Genomic DNA, 17,056 nt, shown 5'->3' on the forward strand with positions numbered 1-17,056 from the left:
TAAATGTGACTGTCAAACTGATCAGCTGAACACCATCCGGTTTGGATCAGCAGCTGATCGATCGGTGCATCTCTAGCATGAATTGCTAAAACTGTTGTTTTACTACCTTCCCCAATGTTAGTGGCCTGAAAGTAATTGCACATTTGAACATACACTTTGATAAAGTCATCATCTTTGAAATACCTGAAAAACTAGTAGTACCGGGGCACCGCTTGTGTTTGGAGCGACACACTTTGTATTTTACTCAATAAAACTTATTTTAGTAATTGCTCCTTTAATCCTTACCAAAGGTTCTCTGGAATAACACACACACAGTGCCAAAAGGTAACGGCTCCAATGGGCCGAAAGGAGCTGTGGAAACCCAGGCCGCCATAGACTGGTGCTTTCAGGTGCATGTGTGTATGTGTTTGTGTGTGTGTGCGTGCGTGTGTGTGTGTGTATGTATGTTGCAAATTGAAACACTAAATCCATTTCCTCCTTCTCTGTGTGTCCAAGTGTCCACCTGTGTTTTGGGAGTCTATATGTGATGCTTCTCCGAGGGTGTAATTGCTGGTCAGGGCCTGTAGTGTCATCAAGTACAATTAGCAGGCTGAGGGTGTGTGCCGTCCACCTGGACGTGGTCCAAAGTGACTGGGATGGAGGTGGAGACGGACTTCCTCGTGGCCCCAAAAGCAATCTCTACATGCCACAATGCCAGCGCCCGGGAATTGAGTCTGCCAGTCTCCGATAAGGGCTCAGCTGACTGCCCTACCACGCCAGTGCTCGTTACCTCATGCTAGATCACTTCAGCTCCCCTCGGAATCCCTCTCTACAGCCCTCCGGCGACTCATTTAGAAATGAAAGTGGAAAGGCTCACCTGTGAACCTGAGCCGGAGGGACAGCAGGTGGATGGAATGGATAGGTAGCCGTCCCCTCTTCACTCGTCCAGTATCTCGGCGCCCTTGTTGCTATTTCTCATATGCTTTACTCGCATTATCCTTTCATCTCTTTCTGGTCTTAATTCAGCTCTTTTCTTTTGGCATGTTGGTGGAGAACTTCAGAGTGATTCAAAGTCTCAGATGGAAACTCTTTGACCCTGAAGGAAAGGAGCTTTATAGCTATTGTCCACAGCCTGCCGGTTGTCTCTGGATTACAACCCACGGATACGTTGCATTACAAACTTTCTCAAGGAAGATATGAGGCCCAGTGTAGATGTCCACAACATTGTATGATTGACATGTTTTTGTTCTGCCCCTTACGAGTAACTTTTGCGACAGCAGACTGTTTGAGTTTTAAATTGAACAGGGAATCAGGTTACTGTGAGTTACGTGAACGTGGTTGCACAACAGGATTAATACAGTAGAAGTCATGTCAGGAAAGTGTCCCCTTCTATTGCCATGGGTCTGAGATGTGGGAGCACATCTGTGTTACATCAGCTTGGTTTCCAGCAGCAGCAGGCCACTGTTTTACAGTAAACACTATCTCTGATAAAGCCACTGCTGGTGAACACCGTGGAGTGTTTAGCAGCTAAGGATGCAGATGTTGTTTGAGTCAATAGGATCGTGAATATTCACCAGGTTGTCCCAGACATGACTTCAAATGAAACCCTAATGATAATCTGCGTTTGCTGGATGTGTAAAGAAGCAGTTATTTGCTTCTTTACTCAGTTACAGTAACCCCTTTAACCAAATTCATAAAAATCGACACAAATTATTCTGCCAACAATCTTCCAATTTCTAAGAAAAATAAAAACATCTGGAGTAATACACTTCTTGAATACTGAATGTATAGTACCACTCATACTCATGCCAATTGTCCTGTAAGAAATGCAAGGCTCAACATAATTAATTTACTTGGAAGTAACCTTTGTGTTTGGGCATGTGGAATCCTCACGTAGTGAAAAATACACGTCCGCTAGAAATATACGTTGTTAGTGTTTTCTAGGTGCCAATCCCTGAACATGCTACAGAGTGAACAAGGAATGCATTGAATTCAGCAACGTTATTTAACGTTAACGTGGCTTTCCTCTTAATAATATTATTATACCGTATAATAATATTACGGTGCTTCCATTCCGTTACATTATGGTGCGTTCAAGCTCCAAACAGTATGATTGCGTATTGGGCGAAGGTAAATTACAATTTGATCATGATGTGTTTAAACATAATCTTATAAAATATAAAGCATTTGAATAAATACAGTTGCTTGTTGGAGATGTTTTCACAGCAACATAAAATATATATTAGAGATGAATTATGACTTGTTTAACTTCCTAACACTACAAGCAGCGTATAATAAATAGAACTACTAATGCCCCCTCAACATCTTTTATCAAAGCAAATTATAAAGAAAAACACAATCATTTATCTCCATTTTCCATTTTGGGTAGTTAAAACACCTCAGCCACTGGCGTCAAGCAGAATACCAAGCAGCCAAGGTTTCAAAGGGTTAAATCAGAAGATGATCCAGAATCAGCCTTCCAACCAAAGTGCTGTCAGCCTGCTGGAGACTAAATGGAAAACGTGTTTATCTCCGGGGGTTTGGTAGCAGCTGATAATGCAGTTCTCTGTGAGCAGCACACGTTATTGTTCAGTAAATATGTTCAAGGCAAAAGTAGTGTGTTAGGATAAAGCAAACAGTCCAGAGGACAGCACAGACATTTTCATATTAGCCTGAATGCAGACGGCTCTGTCAATTCCTCACACTCAGTTCCCCTTAACTGGCTCTTTACTTCTAAATGGCTTTGGAGGAGCGGTGTTTATGGCGCCCGGCTCCAGGTGAATATTAAGTAGGTAACCACAGGAGCTTTTCAGCCGAGATGAACTATAAAAGTTGCAAACAAGAGCCCTCCATGACTCATATCAGCATTCATCCAGCTCACCCACGTCCATTTCCAAAAACATTTCATACTGCTGAAAAATGACACAAGACGCCAAGCGCTGGAGCGACTCACTTAGCTGATAAATTAACCTTTAAGAGTGCATCGTAACTTCTTCTTTCATGGTGCTCAGGTAGCTGAGTGCACAAACGGAAAGAACAAAGTCTTTATAGAAGAGTGGAGGTCAGACATTCTCTCTAATTGTTGTACAGAATGCACAACGTGTTACTTCTGTGACCTGGAATCGAACTACAATTTAACACTGGTTTAGACAATAAGTTGCATTAGTTATTTTCTTCTAGTTGGGTATATTTGTAGCCTCTTCGGAGGTAGGATTGTTTTCTCAGCACCATTAGTAGTATAAAGATGAATTTCCATTTCCCTTAAAGGAGGGAGTTGCCGAGTGAAATATGACGTGTTGAGCCACAGACAGAGTGGAATATCCAAGGGAGGAGGCAAGAAAAAAGTATCCCTCTTTGGCTCCAATAGATTTGATTTATATGAAAATGATATTGTATGAAATTATACTTTGGACTCGAGCTTGAACTTGAGTACAGCGCTGGCATGATAAACTAACTTTCCAACAAAGCTGCAAATCACTGTGTGGTCACACAACATCGGTAAAATGTCCCCGTTTCTTGTAAACGATGGTAGATAATATGCTAATGCTGAACATAGATCAGACTTTGTCCTTCGTAGGATCCAGGGACACTCAATGCCGTGACTTCACTCCATTTCCCTTTGAATGTTTGTTTGCTGAGGACTTCTAAAGCCTGAGATATCCCAACCTGGTCGTGATGAGCAAGGAAGCTGCTCTTTATTTGATGGAATCCCCGCTTAGCCGCCAGCTGTGTTTGATGTTGTTTAAATGTCATGGCAGAGGTGGTGGGTTGTGTGTCGGATGGAACATTAGTTGAGAGTGTAAAGCTGTTGGTTCCCTCATTTCAGATTCAACTTTGGTGCATTCTCAAAGGTTGAGAAAGGTGAGTTGAAAACAACAGATGAGTCACTTCTCCCATCCACAAACAAAAGATGTACTTGGTATCATGTATTCCGTTGCATTGTATTTTAAACTCTACTCTATTTTATTTCATTTTAAGACTGATATAATGCTAGTATAATAGCATAATAATGCAACCACAACCTTTCAAACAGCAATGCCCTTTTAATTCTTAAGAATATTCAGATAATGGAATATTTAATATTCTTTTCACATTCGAAAAGAATATTAAATATCCTAAATAAATAAAACATAAGTAAAATGAAACAACACAATCAAAACAATAAATATAATGGACCTGAGAGCTCTGTTACCAAAAATTGCAGGGACATAAATATTATTTGGATTGTTGAGTCATTCATTCCTTAACAGGCAATATCCTCTCAAGTCGATAACATATAAATTATCGAGGTCATCTCCAAACATCGTACGATAAATCAATAACATAGAAATGATCGAGGTCATCTCCAAACATCGTACGATAAATCAATAACATAGAAATGATCGAGGTCATCTCCATACATCGTACGATAAGTCGATAACATAGAAATGATCGAGGTCATCTCCATACATCGTACGATAAATCGATAACATATAAATTATCGAGGTCATCTCCATACATCGTACGATAAGTCAATAACATTGAAATTATCGAGGTTATCTCCAAACATCGTACGATAAGTCGATAACATAGAAATGATCGAGGTCATCTCCATACATCGTACGATAAGTCAATAACATTGAAATTATCGAGGTTATCTCCAAACATCGTACGATAAGTCGATAACATAGAAATGATCGAGGTCATCTCCATACATCGTACGATAAATCGATAACATAGAAATGATCGAGGTTATCTCCATACATCGTACGATAAATCGATAACATAGAAATGATCGAGGTTATCTCCATACATCGTACGATAAGTCGATAACATAGAAATGATCGAGGTTATCTCCATACATCGTACGATAAATCGATAACATAGAAATGATCGAGGTTATCTCCATACATCGTACGATAAGTCGATAACATAGAAATGATCGAGGTTATCTCCATACATCGTACGATAAGTCGATAACATAGAAATGATCGAGGTTATCTCCAAACATCGTACGATAAGTCGATAACATAGAAATGATCGAGGTCATCTCCATACATCGTACGATAAATCGATAACATAGAAATGATCGAGGTCATCTCCATACATCGTACGATAAATCGATAACATAGAAATGATCGAGGTCATCTCCATACATCGTACGATAAATCGATAACATAGAAATGATCGAGGTTATCTCCATACATCGTACGATAAATCAATAACATAGAAATGATCAAGGTTATCTCCATACATCGTACGATAAATCAATAACATAGAAATGATCGAGGTTATCTCCATACATCGTAGGATAAGTCAATATAGTATAAATGATCGAGGTCATCTCCATACATCGTACGATAAGTCGATAACATAGAAATGATCGAGGTCATCTCCATACATCGTACGATAAGTCGATATAGTATAAATGATCCAGGTCATGTCCATACATCGTACGATAAGTCGATATAGTATAAATGATCCAGGTCATGTCCATACATCGTACGATAAGTCGATATAGTATAAATGATCCAGGTCATGTCCATACATCGTACGATAAGTCGATATAGTATAAATGATCCAGGTCATGTCCATACATCGTACGATAAGTCGATATAGTATAAATGATCCAGGTCATGTCCATACATCGTACGATAAGTCGTATTGTTATGGACTGGATGCCGCGATGTGCGGTCACGGTCAGGGCAGAGGAACAGAAAGGACTCGTCACAAGGAGACAAACTTTTATTCTATTCTTTATTCCATCGTGAGGATTTAATCAGTGATGAATTCTCCTTCAGAGACGTGTCTTCTTTTTCTCCTGCATCCGTGGCATCTACATGACAGAAAGTGGCGCACACGGGGAATGCCGGTGCTGCCACTTGTTTTTTTAAAGCAGAAGCCAAATTTATGTTTATTACAGAATGTTAGTGACACATTTGCATATTGCAACCATTTGCAACCAAAAGCACAGTGCTGGCATCAAAGAAAAAGCCTTCCAGAAATATAACCTTGGCCATGCTTTAATAAGAAAGCTGTGCTATGTGGTCCTTTTTGCTCAACACCAATAGCCAGCTGTGCCATCACAATAACACACATTTCTGAATTCCTTCTCAGATGGATTTGGTAGCAATTAAGCAGGGCATTAGTTTTGTGGTTGTTGTTTGTTGCATGGGAACATCTTGAATGGGGACCGTGGACTGGGTGTGGGTGCTGTGATGCATGTGATTAGCCTGGATACCATGTCTGTCACAGCGTGAGGTGGCATCAGAGCCAGCACATTCCCACAAACATCAACATGCTCACAAACGAGCTTGAATCAGAGCAGCTGACGCGCTATTGTTTCTGCTCGGTTCAAGTTCAACGTTTCCTTTTGTCTGAGGGAACTAAGTGAGGCATTTTTAAACACTGTATCACTGGCAAATCCATCGTGATACACTGTTGTGTGTATCATTATAAAAGAGAGCGCGCTCCAAGGTAGATGGGTCAAACGCTGTTTAAATAGTAGGGATTTATTTTGAACAGCACACAGCTGGGTTCAAAGCCCATTAGATATGATTCAGTTTAGCTTATATTAAAAGGGATTGGATGTTTCTACTTGATCTGAGTGAATATATATATATATATATATACACACACACACACACACACACACACACACACAACATGGAGAAAATAAAAGAATCACTATTATTTGAGCAAATACCTTGATATCAATATTGCCATAATATTGTTGGTCAGATCAGTGCTTTCATAAAATATTAACACAGTGACATTTTTGATAAATGAAGTGGGTAAAAGCAAAGACTAATAATAAACAGCTTGAACAGTGCTGTTCAGAAAATGAGATTACTTTACCGTAATGCAGCCTTTAAAGAAAACACATACAATTACAATATCCAAAATCTGAGACGATATCTAGTCTCATATTATGATAAATAATGATATAATAATATTCACGTTTACAATGTTTACTGAGGTAATAAATCAAGTGAGAAGTAGAGTAATTTTTTGAAGTAGCACATCTCAAGAGCACTTATCAATCTACAGTTTTGCACTTATAAACCTTTTTGACATTTTGTCTTGTGCTGCATCATGCAATGAAATACAGTTTGTTGAAATAAAATGAATCCAAATGAAATGCTCAATTAGATATAATATTGTTTAGATTAATTGGTAAATGTATTCATTTAAATCACACACAGGATCACTATCATGTAAATAGCTTTTCCAGTGTGTCATCTTAGATATATTATAGGGATATTACTGTTCAAGCTACCAGCCTTTGAGGGGGCCGACGACGGACTCTCTTGTTTATTTGATCTCGGTCCTTCAGTGCGTTCTGTCACCATTACATGAGAAATCAAAGACACCGAAAGGTTGTGATTCTGTTGTACTGATACTTTCATGCTCCCACCGCATTTCTTTCGGCATGACAGATAATTGGAAACGGTCGACACCCCACTTTAGCATTAAAGGGAACAGTAATAAGTACCTCGCTGTATGGCCCCCCACCCCACGCCTCCAACTCTCCACGCTCCTCTCCTCCGCCTCTCAAAACAAGACGTATTCAATAGCAGCCTTGACGAGCATTTGACATAGATTAATTATGGAGGCTCGTCATGTCATTTAAGGAGTTGCAGGAACACACACTCATCCACTGAGCACAAGAGGAACGGGTCATTCAGGGTCCTCTTTTCATTCCCAGCAACCCACAGCCGCCGTCGGCGCCTCGGCTCTCATCCCTCGGCGTGGCTCCGTCCTCCTCCGTCCTCCTCCGTCCTCCTCCGTCCTCCTCCGTCCTCCTCCGTCCTCCTCCGCCCTCTCGGGTCTCAGCTGTGATTGCCTCCTCCTGTAAAGCTCTATCCACTCACACCTTTCCTGGCCCCTCGCCACGCTGCTTGACTGATCGGGAGAAATTGCACCGGAGACGACTGTAGCTCCTTCAACAATTTCATGGCCTGGTTTCACTGGGAGAAGAAAAACGCTGTCAGAAAAAGAGAAGGAAGTGGTGAATGGTTCAGTCAGTCATCACTGAAACTGGGAAGCTCCATCCTGGAACCTTTTTCCTTTTGTTATTTACTTTTCAGCATTAGGGGGTTAGCAGTGAATTGGTTTTCTCAGTAGACATGATGGCACTGACGAATCCTTTTTCAATCTAGTTTAATACAATGGAGCTGAGTACATGTACTGTACTGTACATGCATGCTGCCTGTTTCATGGTTAGGGGTCACAACTCAATTGTTTCTTTTCTGAACTTTGGTTGATTTGATACAAAAAATGTATATGGAATCAACCAAATGTAGTTACGGTTCCAGGAGTGGTGAACTTAAGAAAACAGCCCACTGCTTCTCTTGTATGTGTTGTAGAAGTGAATAGGTTACAACTATTTTCTGTCATTGTACAACATGGTTGCATTCATCAGGCAGCCACCACCACATACTTGACCTTTCACCTTTGTGTTGTGTCTGCATGTGCAAAAGGCAGATGTTACAAAACTGACGAGTAAGACAAGAGGCCCATTTATTTAGACCGCTGATCTGTGGATCTAAAAAAGTATTTTTGTACAATTTGATATATATATATATATATATTTTTTTTTACGAAGTACATTTCCTAAGTAGCTTTAGTTAACCAACCCTTTAGTAACTTTACTGTAGTTTAACTTCTTCCAGTATGAAGTGCTGCTTGCAAAGCTTTGCTTTCAAACTATCTGATTGTTTTTGCAGTTATTGTTGGTAACTGACATGCGAGTAAGACAACAAACGAACCCGCCCAGCCTCAAGGCTGCTTGTGTTTCTTGCCTCAGCTGACTTTAATGTCCATGTAAGATCGCAGGTATTACTTTAGTCACTCATAACCTATGGAAATGTAGGCCAAACCTATGAGACCAAGACCCAAGATGTATTAATTCAATCATACAAGGTCTCTGGGTGCTATTTCAGGGCAGCCGTTGTGCAAAAGTGCCGCTTTAAGAGTGTTCTGGTGCCATTAGATGGACACACATTAACACCACTAAACGACTGGTGCCTGGCCTCTTGTAAGGCATGACATGGGCTGTAATAGAGTGTAGTTGTTATCTCTGTGGCAACCCACAGTCACATCAAAAATCTGAAGAGCGCATCCATCATCACCTCTTTGTATGTTTTCACTTCATCACCCTGTATGATAACCGCTGCCTCTCAGGAGGAAAGGGAGGACTGTCGGCGCCCTCTCATCATATTCTTAGCATGCAGATGAGACGCTTTGATCCATCTAATAAGCCCTCCTCTGGCCCAGGCACGAAGCTCCATCTGATGCACGGATGCTGCCGTCTTCATCCCTTTTCCACGTCTATCCACAGCCCCAAGCCGATAAGCATCACCCATTTCAACACTTCCTTTCTTGTGCCGTCTCTTTGGCTCCCTGCTTTTTCTTTTCCTGTTGTTTCTCACTATCGATTTGTCTTTTCCCGTCTGGCCTTCTGTCTGCGAGTGTCTCTCCAACTGTCTCTTTTCATCAAGTGAGGCTCTTGAACGGGACTTTTCCAGCTTCTTATCCGGTGACTTCTCAAACTCTTCATCCCTCTTTCTCGCCCCAGCCCATTTTTCATCTTCCACCTTATCCTCTAGGATGTGGAATACTTACTTAATCCAAATTGACTGACAGTGAAACATGATCAAACATGTCACTACACACGGTTTAACTGTGCGTGTGCTTGATGCAGCTTTACGCTGTGCGTTCGTTTGCTCTTTAAGCGAGTGGGGGTGCAGGATGAAGAGTAAAGCTGCCTAACCGTAACCTCGAGAAATCAGGAGGAGCAGCTCAAATCACTCAGAGCACAAACACCAGTGGCTGCTGTGAAAGATCACCACATGTGGCTGAGGGGAAGTGAAGCTCTGAGAGGCCGTTTGATCAGTAAATGTGTTGATAACACAACAAACTCCGGAAGCAGAGCTGCTAAACCAATCATTTTGACGAATGGACTCGGAGATGTTAGGCCGGAGATATGAAGGAAGGCAGTGAAGTGGAAAAGCAAACGGAGATGCTTTTCCACAAGGCAAAGGAACATCGGATATTCTGAACTCAAAAATCATACAGGCGGGGAAATATGATGAAGAGTTATATTCCTTCGCCTCTTCTTTTCCCTCCAGGTTGAGCTTTCATAGCGGGAGCCTGTGCCCTAAGGCCTCGTATGCTCCAAACCAACTAGTGTTTAAACCTATGTCTTATGGCCAGCCTTGAAAGGTGGGTCCGAAAGACGTCTGGGAGCATGGACTTTGACTGGCATTGGTGTAGCCCGGAGGCCATGACTGCAGGCTGTCCGACGATAGTTAGTTTGAGTCCCCGCCCCCCGCTGCTTCTTATTTTTCAGTTTAAGAATGTGTCATGAATGTGACACTCTTTTGGGTCCCCAGCAATGCAAAATGTAAAGGGTGATGTAGATCGGATTAACTGTACTCAAGACAGGCAAAGGGGCAGTTATGTAAAGAATGCAAAAGAGAGAAGTTCAAACCATACATTAACACACCCTCATTGGACAAGATGATCAGCATGCAGTCAAGGCCTTTAACCCTCGAACTACTCAGAGTACAGCTGATCACTTCTCAATGCACTTTGGCTATGATTTTAATGATGTTGAATTTTGAATGCAGTCTTTTAATGAACATTGCACCACATTGCTGGACAAAGTGGCATCTTTTAGAAAAGTGTCGCAGGACAGAGCGGCATCGGAAAGCCTCTTCGTGACCTTTGTCTGTGAAATAAATACACTTTACTTACTTGCTTTAAGACCTCCAATGTACTGCCTTCTTGACAGTTCACACTTCCCTACCTCGCTACTTCCTTTATGTAAATCCTCCCTCTCCAGTGCTCTCCCTCTTTACTTCGCCTTTGTCCCCCTTTTCCCTCGCCCCACTCCCCCCCCCCCCACTGTGACTTGTGGAGCTCCTTCAGCTGGAGCTGAGGAAGTTTCACAACGGCACAGCTGAAACCGAAGCAAGAGAAGTGCATCTGCTGAGCATGTCATGTTGGAATGACATTATTAATGTGGGAAAGGCTTGTTTTGTTTGGAGCCTTGCTCATGGGAGTGAGATAGAAGAGTGAATACAGATAAGACCTGGATTCTCTCAATTATCCCACTTGATGTTTGTATTGTAATGTAGAAAATGGTTTCTCTACACTCAGACTTTAATAAAGAGAAGTGAGTTTAGTCATTATAACAGCGTCTTTCACAACACTGAAACTCGGGGCCTCATTTCTCAAAGTGTGAAGAGGAAGTTCTAAATCTGTGTATAAGAACTCCTCATATGAGCAAGAAAGTTTGTATTAACTGTGCACAGTGATCTATAGATGTTCGGTCAGCCAATTAAAACACCCAGTGAGGTGCTCAGTGAGGCAGTGCTTGAAGGAGGATTTAAAAGAATAACATTTCAGTTTGAGAGGAATGATTCCCTTGTGGACAAACATAGATACTTTTCATTTTCATTTAAACCCAAACCCATCTGAAAAAGTGGCATTACCCATCTGTCTTTCTTTGTCTCAGGGGAGACAAGTGGAATGATTGTAAAGAGTTGATGGTGTTTCAGACTCTTGTCAGCTGTCTTCCTTAAAGCGAACTCTGGTTGTGGAAAAGCAGCCCAGATGCTCTTGATTAAGTCCAACACGTACAATGTACATCTCGTTACCAGTTTCCCTTAATGTAGAGACAAAAGAGCTCATTGGGAAGTGTTACGGGTGTCGTTGCTGCGCTCGCTCGCTCTCTCTCTCTGGCTCCACCCCAGGATCCATACAGGATACAGGTGACGTCCATTGCAGACTTCAGTCAGGGAACGTAACAGGAAGTCAGCTGGTTTTCTTGCTAGTGGGATTGCACACGTTCCTTTGGATGAGTATTATTTTGCAGAACTGCTGTTACTCAATCAGAAACATCAGACTTCAAATTGCATCATTACCTCAGCCAGGAGGTCCACGAGTGAGTGTGTAGCCTTTGTGTGTACTGCATTTGTCTTCCTGCTGACTCACTAGTGTAAACCAGTAGTGAGAACACAGCTGAGTGCATCACCGCCTAGTTCACTAGTATTGTGTTTGGCCAACAGCCTTACAGCTGTAACTCGCCGCCACACTGCTTGGTGAACTAGATGATACAACGACGACGATGATACATTATATGACTTACCTCTGTGTCTAGAGGGGGAGGGGCTTCTGAACGGATCAAAAGGGGATGGTACCAAGTGTTCTGTTCTGCTGCAGTCAGCTGCTCAATGAGCAATCAGCTTGCACATAGGTCTGTAACTAACAGTTATTATAATTACTCATTATCAAAACATTACAGATAATAGGGAAAATTGGCCAAGTCCAAAATCCAAAGATATTAAATGTACTGTGAGACAAAGACACACCTGAGAGGCTACAACCAATGTGTTTTCTTCAAAAATGTAGGAAATGATGATCAATCGACTAGTCAGCACTATTGTGAGTAAATGTCACCCTCACACAGCTTTGGAGGGGGAATTGAATCAACAACATTTAAGCACTTCTTCACCCCTTAAAATGTTTGGTCCTGAATCACAGAAAGGCTTTTTAAAAGAGTTGTTTCTGCTTGTTGTGGTGTTCAAAGACAGTTTTCTCTCTAGAGATGCTTTCCAACAGCGAGAGACGTGAGCTAGAGTTTAATTATCAGATATGAAAAATAAGATGAAGTGCTTCTAATCAAAACCATATAGACAGATTGTAATGAAATATATCTCTGTGTTGTTTATATGACAGTCAGCGTTACTCATAAGGTAATAATTCAAGATCTAGAAGATTTGCTACCTTTAGGGTGCATCTTAAAGATGTTCACAGGCCTCAGGCATCACATCTGGCCCACTGGACACTTCATGGTCTGTCATGACTCCCATCTCAAGTAAAGAACAACCTGCTTCTGGTCTGGACCACATTTCACAGATTGAAACCATCTGGCCAGATGCATGGAAATATGCATTATTTTTGTCAGATTTAATAAGCAGCACGTGATTTGGGTCTGTTTTCTGAATCTCAATCATCGTGGAGCCTCATCTCCACTCCCACAGTGAGCAATAACTCGATGTAGAAATGCGATACTTATATACTCAGCAAAGAGAATCTGTCTTTATGCACAGCTGTGGCTTTAGCGTCATCATCGCTGCAGTGAATTCATAATCATCATTGTAATTAAATGTCAGAAAGATGATCAATGATTCATTTTCAGCCTGAAAAAAATAACACAATCAGGGAAAATGACAAAGTAAAAATGTATGTGACCCGTGTGACCCATAAACACATCTGGCCCATGGAGGGATTTTCCACCATTGTCCCTGGTGTTGTGTAGAAGTTCTCTATAATATCTCACCTGTTATTATATCATTTAGCACATATTTAATAAGAATCCTATATGACATAAAAAATATGTCATATAGGCTATTCAGAAACAGTAGTGTACTCTGATGCTATTCTGTATTTTTCCACTGTAGAATTTCTCAGAACATATTTTTGTTACAATTCAGTAAAAGCTCATTTCAGGGCTCCTTAGACCAAACAGGTGGAGCTCATTTAATTCAAGTGATGAACTTGTTTGAGGCTCATTTCAGCTGCAAATGTGAACGCATATCCGAATAGTAAAACCTTCATCATACACCACAGCCACTAAATCATGCTGCAGTGCTGCATCATTTTAATGTTTCCTCATCATTCATTGTACTATGTTTAAAACTGTTGAACATACTTGTTTTCTAAATGGAAAAAGACACGCTGTTAACAACGTATCATTTTGGCCATAGTGTGCCTTAGAAGATTAATTGGTAACAATTTTATATTGGTTTGATTCAAAATGTTTATATATTTTTTTTAAACAAACATTCCTGATTCTAAATATGTGATATTTGCTGCTTTTCCCTTTTGAATCCCATTGCTCACATTGTATAACTTTGGGTCTTTTACTATGACGGATCAAGCTAATTGTGATGGGTATTGTTTCGCTATCTTTTGATAAGTCAATTAGTTAGTCAATAAATGACAAAAAGGTTGGTTGCAGAATGTGGTTGGAACAAGTATTCCCATGTCTCTGAAATAAGCATTTCTTCTGAAACACATTTTGGGGAATAGATATGTCAAATGCATTTATTTTCCACTCAGCTTGAAATGAGCTGCCTTTGGGCAACTTGAAGGCCGTGTTACCTGCTGGCTGAACAGTCTGCACTATGGTCCTTTAAAAGAAGCAAAGTGTTCCTGCTGAGTTCCTCTGCTGCCATGACCTGATCCCATCTCTCTTCTTAACCCGACAGGAGGAGCACCCAGTCAGAGGGGAAATAGCACTCTCATCCAAAGACCTCCAGCTGGTGCTACAAGTGGAACGTAATCAGTGAGTATTCCTTCTCTCGTACCCACCTGTAATGACCTCTGTCTTCCACCTGAGAAGAAGAATTAATCGGGAGACAGAGAAGGTAGAGCGAGGGCGGTCTCAAGAAGCTCCGCCTCTCCTCTCTCAGCTCTGTCTTGAAAGCGTGTTGAAGATTGAATGGTGATAAGAGCAGACGGTGGCACAGTAACCGAGAAGCAACAAGGTTTGGAGCTCTTGTTGGGAAGAGACTGTGTTGAGAACACTCAGGTGTGTGAGGTCAGAGCGGTCAATCGTGGCTCCAGGGAGCATCGACGCTGAAAGGGAACGCTCATGCTTCATTAGACCCATTATTTGATGGTCATTGACAGGTTCGACCCTGAGCGTTCTCAACCGACGCCATTGGAGGCTTTTGGTATGCGACGTGGCTTCTTTGTAGCAGGAGGAGTGACACACCCCGGGCGCGGATAATGAGAACACGCGCTGAGGGAGCGAGGGAGCAAGGGAACAAGAGAACAAGGGAACATGGGGTTCAAGGCCAGCAGAGGTTATGATGTTCCTGTGATAACATCACGCCCGGAGACGTGCCGAGACTCCCAAGGTGCTCAGAGAGAACGTGTCCGCACAGCTCCGCTGTTCATCAGAGACCAGGCCAACATTACACCAGACGTGTCAGCATTTCATTTAGGAATCCTCGTGAGCATAATTAAGGGTACAATGTTGTGTGAGAATATGCCTAGAATATAAATGGACTCAGCGCAAGAGAGAGAGATGTAACATTAAAGATGCATATGTTTTTGTTTGATAAATACTGTCTGGAAATTGTCGGAGGAATTATCAAAAACTAACTTGTTCCTTCTAACTTTTTTTCATAAAATGTGTGTCAGTTTATTGAAAGCAAACTGAATAATACATACGGTATCACTGCACTAGGATACAGACAGATAACAACAAATAAAAGTTGATCACACGGCACTGAACAATTTTTATTTTAAATATTAAAAATAACCGATCCGTAGGTGAGCTCCTAAATCTGGCACACATAGCAACTACGGATAATAAGAACACGTCTCTGGTAGCGGTGGTGGTCAGGAGAAAGAATGCAGCTTTAACACATGAAGCATATACTTCTATACAACCAGAGGAGTCACCCCCTGGTGGTCAGGAGAAAGAATGCAGCTTTAACACATGAAGCATATACTTCTATACAACCAGAGGAGTCGCCCCCTGGTGGTCAGGAGAAAGAATGCAGCTTTAACACATGAAGCATAGACTTCTATACAACCAGAGGAGTCGCCCCCTGGTGGTCAGGAGAAAGAATGCAGCTTTAACACATGAAGCATAGACTTCTATACAACCAGAGGAGTCACCCCCTGGTGGTCAGGAGAAATAATGCAGCTTTAACATATGAAGCATATACTTCTATACAACCAGAGGAGTCACCCCCTGGTGGTCAGTAGAGAGAATTCAGCTTTAACACATGAAGCATAGACTTCTATACAACCAGAGGTGTCGCCCCCTGGTGGTCAGTAGAGAGAATGCAGCTTTAACACATGAAGCATAGACTTCTATACAACCAGAGGAGTCACCCCCTGGTGGTCAGGAGAGAGAATGCAGCTTTAACACATGAAGCATAGACTTCTATACAACCAGAGGAGTCACCCCCTGGTGGTCAGGAGAAAGAATGCAGCTTTAACACATGAAGCATAGACTTCTATACAACCAGAGGAGTCGCCCCCTGGTGGTCAGGAGAGAGAATGCAGCTTTAACACATGAAGCATATACTTCTATACAACCAGAGGAGTCACCCCCTGGTGGTCAGGAGAAAGAATGCAGCTTTAACACATGAAGCATAGACTTCTATACAACCAGAGGAGTCACCCCCTGGTGGTCAGTAGAGAGAATGCAGCTTTAACACATGAAGCATAGACTTCTATACAACCAGAGGAGTCGCCCCCTGGTGGTCAGGAGAAAGAATGCAGCTTTAACACATGAAGCATAGACTTCTATACAACCAGAGGAGTCACCCCCTGGTGGTCAGGAGAAATAATGCAGCTTTAACATATGAAGCATATACTTCTATACAACCAGAGGAGTTACCCCCTGGTGGTCAGTAGAGAGAATGTAGCTTTAACACATGAAGCATAGACTTTTATACAACCAGAGGAGTCGCCCCCTGGTGGTCAGGAGAAAGAATGCAGCTTTAACACATGAAGCATAGACTTCTATACAACCAGAGGAGCCACCCCCTGGTGTTCAGTAGAGAGAATGCAGCTTTAACACATGAAGCATAGACTTCTATACAACCAGAGGAGTCGCCCCCTGGTGGCAGGTTTAAAGACACTGCTGCCTGGTTTTGTCACAGGGATTGTTGGTTTGTTTGTTGCCTAGAGTCAGTCAAAGGGACACACACTGGATGCATAGGATTTCAGTTGCTTGGAAACAGACTGATGACTTGGAGCGAGAGGAGACAAATGGAGGGACGGACACGGACAGTTAGGCAAGTGGACATAAAAACCAGAATCCCTGAGACAATGGTGGCTTACATGGGACAGACAGGCATGATGGATGAACTGGTGACGGTCCACCGAGTCTGGAACAGACTGCCACACCGTACGCAGCCAGTTGGCTCAGTCTGGGCTCATTTTAATCCAGTCCCGGTGGGTCAGAGGAAGAGGGACACCTTCTGGTGGAGTTACTGGGAATGTTACGGGAAAGTGAGTTTATTAGATCTAGTGGGCCTGGTCTAGTGGAACAGAACTG

General features: G+C 42.0%; 1 protein-coding gene across 1 annotated transcript in view; it reads left to right on the forward strand.

Moving 5' to 3' along the window:
- adam19a (ADAM metallopeptidase domain 19a) overlaps positions 1-17,056 on the forward strand; it is a 174,294-nt gene that overhangs the window by 68,833 nt on the left and 88,405 nt on the right. Inside the window, exon 3 of the mRNA XM_034557064.1 lies at positions 14,241-14,317. Coding sequence (XP_034412955.1) covers positions 14,241-14,317 — 77 coding nt within the window. The remainder of the gene's footprint in view (positions 1-14,240; positions 14,318-17,056) is intronic.

This window comes from Cyclopterus lumpus, chromosome 18 (genome assembly GCF_009769545.1).
Source record: "Cyclopterus lumpus isolate fCycLum1 chromosome 18, fCycLum1.pri, whole genome shotgun sequence".
Classification (NCBI taxonomy): domain Eukaryota; kingdom Metazoa; phylum Chordata; class Actinopteri; order Perciformes; family Cyclopteridae; genus Cyclopterus; species Cyclopterus lumpus.